The sequence below is a fragment of the Pinus tabuliformis genome, chromosome Q (genome assembly GCF_031772625.1).
Source record: "Pinus tabuliformis cultivar Carrire ecotype Pingquan chromosome Q, CPIR1, whole genome shotgun sequence".
NCBI lineage: Eukaryota > Viridiplantae > Streptophyta > Pinopsida > Pinales > Pinaceae > Pinus > Pinus tabuliformis.
In genome coordinates, this window is record NC_142296.1 from 1,230,341,449 (window position 1) to 1,230,356,095 (window position 14,647).

The 14,647-nt window shown below is 40.4% G+C and overlaps 1 protein-coding gene across 3 annotated transcripts; it reads right to left on the reverse strand.

Moving 5' to 3' along the window:
* Window positions 1-1,128: 1,128 nt before the first annotated feature.
* LOC149224255 (uncharacterized) lies at window positions 1,129-14,413 on the reverse strand. Of its 3 annotated transcripts, none has more exons than XR_016249506.1 (2): window positions 14,140-14,413; window positions 1,129-1,382 (listed from the first exon to the last, which is right to left on the reverse strand). XR_016249506.1 is itself a non-coding variant. In XM_089386057.1 (2 exons), exon 2 carries the CDS (start codon window positions 13,844-13,846, stop codon window positions 12,518-12,520), a length of 1,329 nt encoding a protein of 442 aa, XP_089242183.1. In that variant the 5' UTR covers window positions 13,847-13,894; window positions 14,140-14,384; the 3' UTR covers window positions 12,136-12,517. The 3 variants fall into 3 exon arrangements, 1 of the variants encoding a protein (XP_089242183.1); XR_016249507.1 differs by lacking the exon at window positions 1,129-1,382 and adding an exon at window positions 1,389-1,639; XM_089386057.1 differs by lacking the exon at window positions 1,129-1,382 and adding an exon at window positions 12,136-13,894 and having other exon boundaries at window positions 14,140-14,384.
* Between the last annotated feature and the right edge of the window lie 234 nt (window positions 14,414-14,647).

Consider the following 14,647-nt stretch of genomic DNA (forward strand, 5'->3'; position numbering starts at 1 on the left):
GTATCATACGTTAATTTGATGTTATCAGAGATGTTGAATCTTTTATGAAGGGGGGAATCGAGATGAGCTGCCACAATGTTAATCCACGGTCAAAAAAAACTGAGTTGTGGCTGGTTTTCAAAAGGTATGCAGGATTTTGCAAAGCCACTAAAGGAATATAAGACAAGAGATAGTAGGAGCAAGGCCAAAGGATAAAAGATTTTGTAAGTGCCTGAAGCAAAGGACATGTTGAATGCACTCTCATGGAGTTCTGGCAACATTAAATAAAAAATATTATAATGGAGTCGAAAGCTTTAATTGGATGTAAATGGGCATATGAGTTTAAGACCTGATTAGGAATATATACCCTTAGTATTACACCAAGTCAAGTCTAAAAGGGGCAAATGTTAGGTTAAAATTGACTAGGTCATGGAGTCATTTTGATACAGTAATTATTGGGTTTACCAAAGGCCATTAACAAGCCCAAAGTTTCAACAACCTTGGTTTTACCCATGGTATTTGATATAATATAGTTTATTTAATGGCTCCATGGCTTCATTGTAAGATGTATTTTAACCAAGGCTAATAAATCTATTAGGAAATGGTTTTCCAGATTTAAAATTTCCAAGATAGTCATGGTGTGTTGTTGCTTTGTGTTATGTTATTGCTGATTATTAATTACTTTCTCTCCCATTTATTTCTAACCCTTATTATGACATAAATGTATTCAAGCAAATTGTAATACTTTTGAAGTTTAAAGGGAGCACTATTAAAAAAAACATGATTGGATCTAGTTCAAGTTCTATGGGCAATGTCATCAACGAGGATTCAACCTGTGTGTGGTGGATTCACAGTCCACTACCTTGATCACTCGGCTACCTCTGACAAAACAGATCCAATTAACGATCTCTATCAATGGTCGATCCTTAAAAGAAGAAGAGGGTTTCTAAGTACATCCCAACAAGAGAAGATGATTAAATGAATGTTTAAAATCTCTAACTAGAAATCGAAATTCCACAAAATGCCATTGTACTTGACTGTAGCAGCATAATCTTTACCAACCAGACAGCAAGCAAATTATTCAAATCATGTCAATTGGATTCACATAAAAACGATTTAGTTGAAACAAAAGTATTTATATAAAAGCGATTTAGTTGAAACAAAAGTATTTATTCAACTTATAGTTGAAACAAAAGTATTTATTCAACTTATAGTTGAATAAATCAAAACCAATACAGAAATCAAATAATAATAATAAAAATATTAAGGGTATATGTTAAGCCCTGGAAAAGGAGTCTTCCTTGGTTTTAACTGGAGAACTAAACAGAGCGCGACAACCTTCATCAAAATATAGAAACCGCACAGGGTAGAAACAATATCAGTCGTTGACATCTGTGACAATTCTGCAAGAGAACATTTTCGAATGTACTAGTTAAAACTTAAACCTCCCAATTTAATGTTAGAAAGCTTGCAGTGCACAAAATTCAAATAGATTATGTGTATTCTTTGACCACAAAGCCACTTCAATTAAAGAGACTTCGAGAGGTTGGAAAGCTGAAGTGCAGCATTATTATCTGTATAAATGAAAACATCAATCCAGACTTTCAAAAGGCAGCTGCATCCTCTGAACTGATTTCTGAACTTCAAACAAGAAGCCTACCTGTTCATGTTTATTTAATTAGAATTGCTTCTTTGGAATGTTCCCTCAGCTTCTACAACAAATGAACTTGTCATTTTGCTGAGATACAGCCACATATTCAACGAAAATAGTTCAGTCTGTTTAGCGACGAGTAAGAGCTAATTTCGTCAACTACCAGCAAAACTTTGTCACCTGGCCTTCTAAGTGACAATTTAAAATTTCAAGATGGCGTATCCCTAGTGATGCATTTCTGGATCCAACATTATCAGTACATAGACATTGTCAAACAAAAAAATTAAAGAGAAGATTACACACTTACATTAAACCGAATAACAGAATATATAAAACATTTCTAAAATATTTGGAACCAGGGAGCGGAGTGGAGCTGCAGGCCGAAGTAGCAACCAACCAGGTCGCACGCTGCCGCCATGGACACAGTCTTGAAGCCAATCTGTGCGAGTGGAGTAGGTGAGGATAGGCCTGTTATTTAGACACGTCTCGTTCCTTCCCAGGGATTTTTTAAAGGTTTGCATGCACGTTACATGCGCGTCTGCTAGCCACCTCACCTCTCCATGCAGCTTCGTCGTCCACCAACTGATAGGTCCCAAGATTACAAAATCTAACCTTTGCATAGCAAAAAAGGTTTCGTTTCTGGCCAGTTTTCTCTGTTTCCCGGAACATAGCAAGCGTTGTATTCTCCCTGGAGCTTTCAAGTACTGTCTCCTTTCTTTTGCTCCCGGGGTCTCTGGCCAGTTTTTCTCTGTTTGTCCCGGAACATAGCAAGCACTGTATTCAACCTGGAGTTTTCAATGCTGTTTTCTTTCTTTTTCCCGAGGCCTTCTCGCGCGGAACTCTGGTTTGGTTTCTGCTGGGGATGAATACTGCTCTCCACTCTGCTTTCAGCTGGGTTTGAGGTCAGTAATTCAGCCATATCTTTCAGTTTCTTTTAAGTTTCTCTGGTTTTTTAAGGTATATAGTTTTGGAAAATTTTAAGCGTTCTTAGCCGAGTTAAGTGAATGTTTTTGTTATTATCCTGATGATACTCCATAACTGGATATGGAAAAGGATATATGACGGAGAGATAAACATAATTCAGGTGTTTTCATGCCTTAAGAGTCTGGATATAACAGAATGTTTCGGTTTTTTCACAAATTGAAGCAGTCTATAGTGTTTTATAAACCCTGTTCAGACTTCCGAATCAAAATAGGAGCTTGGTGGTGCATTTTCCAAATTTACTGTTGTTGTATAATCTGTCATGAACCCTCTTCTAGTTAATTTTCCTGGCTCAGAAGTCTTCAGAGTCTTTTGCCTTGGGTGATAACAGGATAAAGGGTAGTCTCCATTTCTCTGGCCATCACCACTGTTTACGCCCTGAAAACCACTTTCGGGACTGGTTTTCTTCAGGACTGTGGTTTTTATTGCCTTTTCCGGTTTTCATTTTCAAAAAGGATGGTAGCTATGGGTCCTTGACCGATTCGGGACTCAAGGACAGCTGTTTCCTTTTTCTATCTTTCCAAGCCAATCCTTGGTCAGTGTGTCCTCTGACAGATGGGTCTCTATCAGCTCTCCAGCCTTACTCGGTCCAGGTGATATATTCAGGGTCATGCCAGATGAATATTAAATGTTTTGGTACAAACCTGATTTGGAAATCCATATCCTAGCTTTCATCCCCAAAAGGAGATTATTCTATTCCTGAGCTATTTAAATATTTCCCATCCGATCAGGCTTCTGACAGAAGGATCTTATCTCCCTCCGATTTCTTTATCGGGATTTCCTTTCAAAACCGGACTGATGTTCATTAATTTTCGGGCTAAATTCCAGATTTGTATAATCTTTTTAGGACAATTTTCTCTGGTAGTGCTCAGAGGTGTGAGCTGGTAGCGAATGGAGGGAGGGTCTAACGTGTCAGTCACAAAGGCCATGATACGTGCTACCATTCAGGCTGAGAAAGCATGGGGTTGTGATAATGCTGAGGGGGGGTGGAAATCCATGCTGGACGAAGTGGTATTACAATCAACAAGACATGTGGATGACACGGTCCGAGCCAAGCTCCATAAGGAATTGCACGTAGAAGAGAAAAGATATAACAGTGCTCGGGTCCCTGTTAAAACCACCCCCCCACCTGCAGCGCTAAAATTAGACAATGTTCACCTAACTGAACGGATAGATAGCCTCCATAACCTCGCACTGGTGGGCAGATGGCATTTCACAGAAATGGATGATTCTGCGATGAGAAAATGGTTGGAGGCTCAGTGGAAGCCGGTGATTGGATATTTCCCCATTGTATCAAAGCTTATGAAGGAATGGTTCTGCTTCCATTTCTTAAAGGCAGGTGATGCTGAGGTTATCCAGAACCTCCCTTGGGTTTATGGAAGAAGTTTCCTTGTCCTCCACAGATGGTATTTAGGATATAACCCATTGAGAAATACTCCCTCAAACAACTTAATCTGGGTCAAGCTCCCAAATCTGCCCCTGGAGTTCTGGTCAAGGGAGACTTTAACAGAGATAGGAAATTCTATTGGGAGATTTGTTTACGTTGATCCATGGTGTCTGGGGGAAAAGGACAAACGCATTGCATGGATTCTTATTGAAAAGGCCTATAGGGGCGGTTTCCCGGACCACATAGAGATCGCCTGGAGGAACCTAAAAATAAAGCAAAGGCTTGATTTCTGGGGCATTCCTTTCAAGTGTTCCGCTTGCCACAAGACTGGACACCTCATCAAGAATTGTCCTCAGCATCCGACATACAGAAGAAGGGTCTTTCGTGAAAAATCCAAGGTGGCATCCCCCCTTTCCTCTGTAGAAGGGAAGCTTTCCCCGTTGTCCAACTGGTCCCCGACTGATCTGGAGGTTGCGCGGGGTAAGAGCCCGGAAATAAAATCCAATTTATCCCCACAGGTTCACTCATAGGACTGCTCCAAGCGTGCTGGCTCCAAGTCGTCATCTCCCATCCCGGTTTCAACTGCTGACAAAGAGTTTCGATCTTTTCTGTGTCGCCCCCCGCCGGAACCTTCAAATGGAAAAGCCATCCCTCCTCCTCCATCGGTTCCAAAACCCACGAACTTCATAGTGGGATCTCAGACCATTCATATCTCATCGACTTCGCCGTCTTCTGATAAACCCCATCGCTCTTCCGGAAAGGGCAAAAAACAGTTGACATCCGCCACCCCTTTAAATTCCCCATCCTCTCCTTCTGTTTTCTTGTCTAACTCCATCCAATCTTCCAGGAAAGGGAAGGCACCTATGATTATAGCCACCCCTTTAAACTCCCCAACCTCATCTCCTGTAAATGTATACGACAATGACCTAGATTTCCTTCTCAGTAAAAAATCTCTCGAACTCGAACCCTTAACCATCCATAAACCTCGTTTCCCTTCCCCCCCGCTCATCAGCCCAAACTCTGCAAGGAATATAACTGTCAGGAAGAAAAACAAAGGTGGGAGCAGACATTTTCTTGGGAGATCAAAAGCTGATGCCGGCGGTATAAGGAATTTGTCTCTGGTGGATGTCCCCATTTTCGACATTTCTGAAAAACAGCCTCTTAGAGCTAGCTCGGCTGGTGTATTTCCTCCATGACTTTTATCATATCGATGAATATTCGAGGTCTGGGAGCAGACCTCAAATTCTTGGCGCTCAAAGATTTTTTCTTTTCCGCCAAGCCTAAGATCATTCTTGTACAGGAAACTATGCACAGTAAGCAAGAGTCCATTGCATACTTCAGAAAAATGTTTCCCTCATGGTTCATGGTAGCCTCGGAAGCCAAGGGACTTTCGGGAGGGCTAGCGGTCATGTGGGATCCTTCTTGGATAAAAGCCAAAGCCTATAAATGTTTTGCAGGAATCCTCATCTCTGCAGTCATTAGGGGTCAGACGAGTCCCATCAACATTTTGAACATCTATGCTCCTTATAAAAACAGGGATCTTTGATATTGACTCTTTAATGATTGCAGGTGATTTGAATATCACTCTAAGTTCAAAAGAGCGGTGGGGTAAATGCAGGAGGCATGATCCAATTTCAGACTGAATTAAGTTTGAATTCCTTCACAGGAACCTTGTTGATGTCAGTGTTGATAATATCGCCGAGATATCGGCGATATTCGGAAATATCGCGATATTTTCGGTGAGCCGATATATCGCCGACAAAATATCGCGATATTTTCGGCTTTTGAAAATATCGCGTGATTTCTGAAATATCGCCGATATTTCGGAAAATATCGCGCGACAATCGAAAATATCGCCCGGTGACTGTAAAAAATTTCTGCACGGCCTATAAAAATCCGATTTTGGTTTTTTTTCATATCATTTTCATTTCTGATTGCTGGAGAAGGAAGGGGAGAGCTATGTGGTTGCTGCCAAGGAGGGTTTGAGCGTTCTAGGCCCTAGTATTGATATGCTATTCATGGTAATGTTAAATTCTTAAAGCAAAAGTGACATTCTCCTTAATCTTCATTTTCATCCTTTTACTTAAATTTTTAACATTACCATGAAATTACTCAGGATGTTTGAGAGTGGTTCCGGCCTCATTGGATTTCATATGGAGAAAGTAGAATTTTATATTTCATTCAAAATGCAGCAGACTTATCAGTTTTTTAGGATTTCAGGATTGGGAGATTGTAATGTTTCCAGGTGACACCACCTGCCCGGGCTACCCCTGCCACCAGTAGAGGACGTGGTCTACCTCCTATAGCTCCTACTTCTAGTTCTTCAGCTTCTAGAGCATAGCAAACTCCACTGCCAACTCCACCAGCACCAACATCTACATCTAGAGGGAAAGGGAAAGCTGTGGCATTTTCTCGCAAGAGGGGCAGAGGAAATCAATAGGATTAGACTTTAGTTATTTTCTTATGTGCTTGTAAGTTGTACATGAACAATGAACATTGAATATTCAAGAATCAAGACCAAGCATATCACATTCTAATTTCGAAATAGTAAATTTTGATTCTATTAATTTTTTTAAAGTGAACTATGAACTTTGAGAAGTAATTATATTTTAATTTGAATAGTTAAGCTACAACCTGCAATTTAATATGGATAAAAAACTATATTTTGGTATATATATATATATATATATATATATATATATATCACGTGTCCCCCGTGTCTTGTTTCCAGGTCGTTGTGTTTCGTATTGAATACTCGTATTTACGTGTCCTCCGTGTCTCGTGTCCTCGTGTCATGTGACTTAGCTTAGACAATATTGATGTATTGTCTCCGTGGAGGGTGGAGTCTGAGAAGCCCCTCTTGGAGGAGTCACCTTCATGGTTAGAGCCAGTGGCAGATGATCCATTAGAGTAGTGGCAGCAAGAGGAGGACTCGAAGTTAGAGGAGCAGCATCACTCAGAGGAGGAGCAGGAGGAGGAGGAGGAGGAGGACACTGCGGGAGCATCATCATCAACACCATATGCTATAGATATAGGAGAGCATAGCCCCATACCTAGCACTCATTATTTGACATTAGATGCAGAGGCAGGATCAGGGCCTCCTCCTACTAGGGGCAGGCCTGGCAAACAACCCATCATGTTTTCCCGTAAAAGGGGGAGAGGGCAGTGATTTCAGATAGATAGCTGCTAGTTTTATTTGTTGTGCTACATATAACTCATGATGATGAGATACTTTTATATATGTGATGTTATTTTGTATTGGTTCTCCACATTTGAGTCCTTGATTGGACAATTATCAGGGATCAGCAGGATTTGGTATCGCCTTTGATGTATCATTTCTATTTGACATCATATATATCAGTGTTTTCTTCATATTTATGTGCCAATGTGTTTATTTCATGTTGTTATTGCTTTATATGTTTAAAAATCTGAAAAAAATAAATATATTATGCAGTTTTTATGCTTGCCGATATTTGCCGATATTTTGTTGATATTTTCGCCGATATTGTCGATAAGATATTTTCTGGACCCTCGCCGATATTTTCCCGATACCGATATTATCAACACTGGTTGATGTGGCTCCACCCAAATTAATGCCCACATGGAATAATGGTAGACTTGAGGGGGCCTACATAGCAAAAAGGATTGACAGGTTTATCATTCATAACAATATCATCGATAACATGGGCATGCCTATATCGACCATCGAAAATGTCTTTATCTCCAATCATAAACCAATTTCTCTCAGCTGGAGGGAAAAGGATGTCAAGTATGGTTACCCCTTTAAATTCAATAGAACATGTCTCGAGGACCCGGCCTTCAATGAAGAAATAATTAAAGCATGGCAGGATCTATCTGCAAACTGCTCTTTTCCTCCTTTCATGACCTTCAGAGATAAAATGGCTGCTATGAGAAAAGTGGTTAAGGCATGGCAATGTAATAAGAAACAAGCGAACAAACTGGCCCTAAACGAAATCCAGAAGGAATTGGATGATATCTCTGAGTTCTTGAAAGCCGATTCGGTCTCTTTCAGCACGAGAAGCAGATTAAATGAATTGGAAAGGAAGAAACAACACATTTTAAAAGAGGAGGAGGCCTCATGGAGGCTCAAGAGCCGGGCGTTATGGCTTAAAGATGGTGACAGGAATACTAAGTTTTTTCACAGGTATGCTAGTGCCAGAAGGGAGATAAATGCTATTTGGAAAATCAAAAATGGACAAGGGGTTTTTCTTTTCTCTCAGCAAGAAATCTCAAAGGAGGCGGTGAGACATTTTAAGGACCAATATAAAAGAAAGGAATATAGTGGTTTTCAAGATATCCTATGGGGTATCGATCTGTTCCCCCAAATGTTTAATGATGAAGAAAATGAAGTTCTGTTCCGGGCCATAACAGAAGAGGAGTTATATGGAGTTATGAAGGATTTTAAGAAGGATAAATGTCCTGGCCCGGACGGCTGGACAATAGAATTTTTCCTCCATTTTTTCGACATCATCAAATCTGATCTCTTAAGGATGGTCGAAGCAACAAGAATGTCGGGCAGCGTCCATCACATTATTTCATCCACGCTGATAGCTCTCATCCCAAAGAAATCGGAGGCGGACTCTTTTAAGGATTTTAGGCCGATCTCTTTGTGCAACATATCTTTTAAGATCATCACCAAAATTATAGCAGAGAGGATCAAAGTGATTTTAGCCACTTTCTTAACAAAAGATCAGCATGCTTTTTTAAAAGGGAGAAATATAATGGATGCAGTTGCCATAACCCAGGAGAGCCTGTTCTCCATGCTCTCAAATAGAACAGAAGCAGCTATTTTAAAAATTGATCTGCAAAGAGCTTACGACTGTGTAGACTGGGGTTTTATCAGATGTTTGTTAGCAAAGATTGGCTTGAAATCGAAGGTCATAAATTGGATCATGGCTTGTATTGAGGACGTGAATTATGCAGTCATTATTAATGGAATCCCGACCCCCTTTTTCTCAGCAGAAAGAGGGTTGCGCCAAGGTTGCCCACTATCGCCGCTGTTGTTCATCCTGGTGATGAACTCTTTGAGCCTTCACATAAATAAGGCTGTCACAGAAAAAACTTGCAAACCTGTGAGGATATGCAGGAACAACTTCATTTCGCACAATTTATTTGTTGATGATGTGCTAATCTTTGCAATGTTATGCAGGGTTACGTGGACTTGCCTAAATGAAATCTTAGATAGATTTCAACGTGCCACCGGTCTTCAAATAAACAAATCCAAATCCATACTCTATCATAATGAAGTCAATATGGAAGTAGTGGAATGGATTTCGTTGTTGTTTGGTGTCGGTCTGAGATCTATAAAGGATGGAGTCAAATATCTTGGTTTTCAACTGAAGGCAAAGGGTTACTCAAAGGATGATTGGAAATGGCTCATTGAAAGGTTTTATAAAAGGATATCCGCTTGGCAATTCAGATGCTTATCTTTGGCTGGAAGAATCGTCTTAACTAGGGCAGTCCTCTCGCAACTTGCTGTCTATTGGGCCCATATTTTTTTCCTCCCGGCTAGCATTGTTCAGAAAATGAATAAGATCTCTGCCAATTTTATTTGGGGCGGCAACAAAACTAAAGGAAGTTATCACCTCACTACCTTGGATAAAATTTCAAGACCGAAGTCTGCAGGTGGTTGGGGCTTGCTGGACTCGAGGACCTTTGGAAAGGCGCTCCTATGCAAATCTTTATGGAGGGGCATCTTCGGTGAGGGATCATGGAGCAATATCATCAAAATGAAATATATGCGAGGTAAAGGCCTAGAATATTGGTTTCGTTTGGGGAGGATTGGAACAAAATATGGATCTGCCATATGGCTCAGCTTTCGAAAGCTGGAGAAATTTTTCTTAAAGCATTTGAAATGGTGTCTTCAGTCGGGCAGTAGAATTCTTATTGGAGTAGACCCCATTTTGTCTGGACGTGAACGCATTTCTATTCCTGAAAGGATCTTACTCTTCCTTCACTGCAAAGGATTTTTTACATGGGATAAATTGATCGCGGGATGGCATGGCCCGCTTCCTATCTGGAAATCCGCTGATGACCTTGGCCTTCCGCAATCCATAAAATGCCTTTGGACCCCTGTCTGGAATTCTCTGAGAAACTGTGGTTTCTTCCAATCTAGGCCACAGGATTATTTGGTATGGAATATGCCATCTGCAAATTCTCAGTTGTGTGTAAAGGATATTTATGCTCTTATGATCAGTATGAAGCCTGCGCTCTCATCTATTTTCCCAACGGCTTTCTGGAAATCGGGTTGCTCTCCCAAAATGATATATTTTTCATGGCTGGTGTTTTATAATAAAAATTTATCTTGGGAGAATTTGATGAAGAGGTAGTGGCATGGGCCGAGTAGATGCTGTATGTGCGAATCAGCCGAAGAAACAAATTTTCACATGTTCTTCAAGTGCAACTCTCTCTTGGAGATATGGCAGGTTTTGGCAAGTCTTTATGGCTTCCCTCTGGTTTCTCATGCCTCTTCCCAAGAAGCTTTTATATGGTGGAGCCAGCAAAAAGATTCGTGGAGACCGATCATTTTAATTGTCTTATGGTGTGCCTAGAGATGGAGAAATAACAAACTTTTTAACGATGCAAAGGAACCTCTGAAGGATATTTGTCAAAGTATAATTCTCATCTATGATTCTATTCCCAAAATCCTTTCAAAATCTAGTGCTGTCAATAGAAATGTGCAGGTACCTCCTTCGTTCAGGTCCCCGAGGGCCTTTTTCGACGGCGCATCCCAACAAAACTCATGTGGAGCAGGTGTGTTCATTCAAATGGACGAGAATCTTCAATATTATCTCTCTTGGAATGCAGGTGTGGGCACAAATAGTCTGGCTGAGGCTAAGGCCCTTGCGGCTCTCCTCGCTTTCTGTTGCTTCCTTGACATCAAGACCATCTCTGTTTGTGGGGACTCCAAAACAATGGTGGATCATGTAAATGGAAAAGGTATTGTCGACTGACCTCACCTCTCTGTGTGGATGGATCGAATTATGTTTTTCTGGAGATGTTTGCAGGGGTCTACAATTCAGCATATCTACAGAGTTTGGAACCTGAGAGCGGACTGCCTATCTAAGGAGGCGCTCCTTATGGATACTGGTGCATGGTCCTTGAAAATTTCTGTTGGCAGGGAATCCTATATCATACAGGACTTTTGTATTCCGGGATTCTGACTCTCCTTTTTTTGGTCTCTTCTGTGCCTTTCTTTTGCTTATCTCCTTAGATCTGTCCTGGCATATGTTTATATCTGTTTATGTCGTCAAGATCTGTCATGGCATATGTTTGTATCTGTTTTATGTCACAACTATCTCCGTTTTTTGGTCCCAGCTGGTGCTGGGGAGGTCTGCTAATGTGTCCAGGCTATATGCTCTGTTCAGACTCATCCTATGGATTATATTCCTCATATTTTGTATGAATGCTCTATTATACAGACTCATTATAATACAATTCAGCTTTTCTTTCTGATTAAACAAAAAAAAAAAAACTTTTCTAAAATATTTACCAATTCTTTCTAGAAGAAATAACCCACTACTCTCCCATCTCTCGACAATCTACAGAATGAATTAGAAATGATATTTTAATTATTTACAGGGATTTATTTGTTACTCTTGCTGGATGGAATAAGCTTACTATCTCTGTCGGGAAGCATAAACTATTTGAAGATTCATCGGAGTTATTCTTAAGCATGAAATGTAGAGAAGCTACTTTTTGATGAAAATTTCAAATTTTGAATACGACAGCTCAGTTCAATGAGTCTGACAAAAAGATTGCAAATCAACACCAGGCTAGTAATGATATATCCAACCCTTCAAATTTAAACGCTGTCTTCACATAAATTTCTATACATGGCTATCTATACCAGAACCCCAAGAAATTTATCATGCTTCAAATAACATCATGTGACATGCACCAGCACCTACCGAATTAAACTTGAACTGGATTTGTAAGAAAATGATGTAGCTTTGCTTTATCATGCTCGGAAAAAGGGGCCATAAGAAAGTTTGAAGCTTCAAGAATAACGCCACTTACAAGATACAGATTGCACGTCCAAAACAATGTTCGAGCACACCGTACAACTTTTCTTCTACAGAATGTATCTAAACTTCTTCACTGACTATCTGAAGCGTTGAAAGTAATAATATAATGCTATTGAAGGGTTGAAAATTACAATATAATGCTATTGAAGTTCAGGCATACAAGACCTTTCATGTTGAACTACGTGTTAATCCTCCACATTGAAAAGTATATTATTCCAACTGCTGCACACATCTTGCAGTTTGAATTGATTTTTTTTTCATAAAATGTACTTCTGCCTTGTCCAATAAGGCAAGGTCTGAGAAATTGAAAATCATTAACATGAGATGATGGAAGTCCTCCAAAAAATCGCTTCCATCAGCTTCATCTACAGATTCCAATGCAGGGGACTTCCTTTGGAAGATATAAGGTATGGCACTGGGAAGGAAGAGAGAACTTCTATTTGTTAAGAAGGCCAAGGTTCTACTCTTGGCCTATAGGATTCGGAAACCTATTTTTTCCATCCATAAAGACCGATGTCCACCTAGTTGCTGAGGATTTAATTCCATGGCTGTTTTAAAATCAAGAAATGTTAACGGTGGGGGGCAACTCTCTATATGAGCTGCATCAGTTGCAATGCATGCATTGGGCATCCATTGAGAATTACCAGGATTTACACTAACTATTTCCTGAGAAAGCGTACAAGGAATCTGCCTATAAAACATCTCACTTTTCTGACCTGGCCTTCCCTTTAAGTGTACACAGGACTCTATCAACCTCTTCAAAAAGGCATCCAATCCATTGCTCAACACATTAGCAGAATCTTCACTTACAGCTTGCAAGCCCGTGGATTTTGCCACCTGTTCCATCCATCTGTGAAGACACTCTGTAGAAGGCAATTGAGAACTGTCAAGACACCCCTGTTCTTTGGCCAATCGACCATAACTCAGTAAACTACTACAGGGTGGTCTCCTAACATAGCCACTAGGTCCTGACCGGAACGATACTCCGAGAGGCGCGCTCAATCTGTTGTCAATTGAACTATCTACCTCCTTAGCCACTTCCTCGTTTCCCGCATCCACTGCCTCAACTCCAACTTCATGTGCTGAAACCTGTTCCGGTGATGCTGCAATCTCAAGCCTAGGACGCTTTGACTTTGACTGGGTCAAAGCTTCTGCTTCAGGCAGCTCAGCGGTGCTGGAGGCCGGACTGAGCTGTAAAGGTCTCGATAAATCATGGGTCTTCAAATCGTCATTCGCCAATGCCTTTGTTACAGAGGGTAAGGTCCCGGTCTTAACTGAGATAGCTTGGTTCAAGCAAGGTTCTGATAGGTCAGCCCTTACTCCTCGCGAAGCACTCGAATCATCCCTATGAGAATTCACAGGACGAGGAAAAGTACTAGTCAGCCTTTTTTGAACCTTCCGATCACGGACTCTGGACCCGGTCTTGTGAGACGATCTACCGTAAGTGTCTTCATTGGACCTTCTTAAGGAGGGCAGACAATCGCCATTGCCGATCAGTGAAGAATTGGGTTTTCTCAATACGCCATTGGTGGATTTGGAGGGGACCCTAAGTGATTCAAGAACATGAGACTGGTACGCATTTTTTAAAATAGACCATATGAGTTGATTGTGAAGGCCAATATTTTCCTTTCCAAGAGTCAAATAGCAAAGCTTGTCAAACTCAACCTTAGCAAGCTTCTGACTAAAGAGCTTGTCCAAGTGCCCAAAATATTTATCAGTCCTCTGAACCCCAATTTTCTTAATAATCTGTGCCTTTAGCTCTACTAGGTTAACACGGCTATGCTGCTGCGATGTCGGCATTTCAGACTCTAAACGCTTAAGTGAGTTCGATTTGTCTTTGCTTCGATTCTGATCCAAATACCATCTCATATGATTCTGACAGTAAAAATTCAAAACGAAGAGTCTAATGCATGCAAAGTTATGAATGTATTACTCGCAACCCAGCTCAGCCAGGATAGAATTAGGTATTACGGCAGGTACCCACTCGTCGCAGAAGACTCAATCCTACTAAAAACCCTCCCAAATAGACACCAACTTTACACTGGAAAGGAAAAACACCGTAAAATAAAGCGAATTGTGTATGAAAAAAATACCTATTTCCTTAAACCGTTCGGATGCCCTCGAAAGTGACAGACGTTTGCTGCTTGCTCTTCTTCGGATCGCTTCTGTCTCCGCTCAACTCTGTTCATTGCTTGCTCTTCCTATAAATTATGTCCGGAGCTTCTCTATATTTAGGAAAATAGACCTACGGTGACTGGCAGTTCTTGAGCTCACGACGCCATTTTCAGACTTTGTGGTGAAACTCTTTGAACATTAAAAAAAACCTTTGAAAATTGAAATTCGGCAAGTATTTTTAGTTTAGCTTAGGCCTCATGTTCAAAGCTAATGAGAGTATATTCATTTTAATTATAATATCATTGCATAAATGCATAAAAAAGCTTTGAAAATTGGCAAATTCTAGTTTAGTTTAGGTCTCATGTTCAAAGCTAATTGGAGTATGTTCAATTTAATTATAATATCATTGCATAAATGCATAAGATATCAAAGTAATGAAGAATATTTTTATTATGAAATATTTTTATTTTTATTGTATTTGATAAA

Coding starts and splice junctions, on each gene's coding strand:
- LOC149224255 (XM_089386057.1), bottom strand. CDS start 13,846: ATGCCGACATCGCAGCAGCATAGCCGTGTTAACCTAGTAGAGCTAAAG.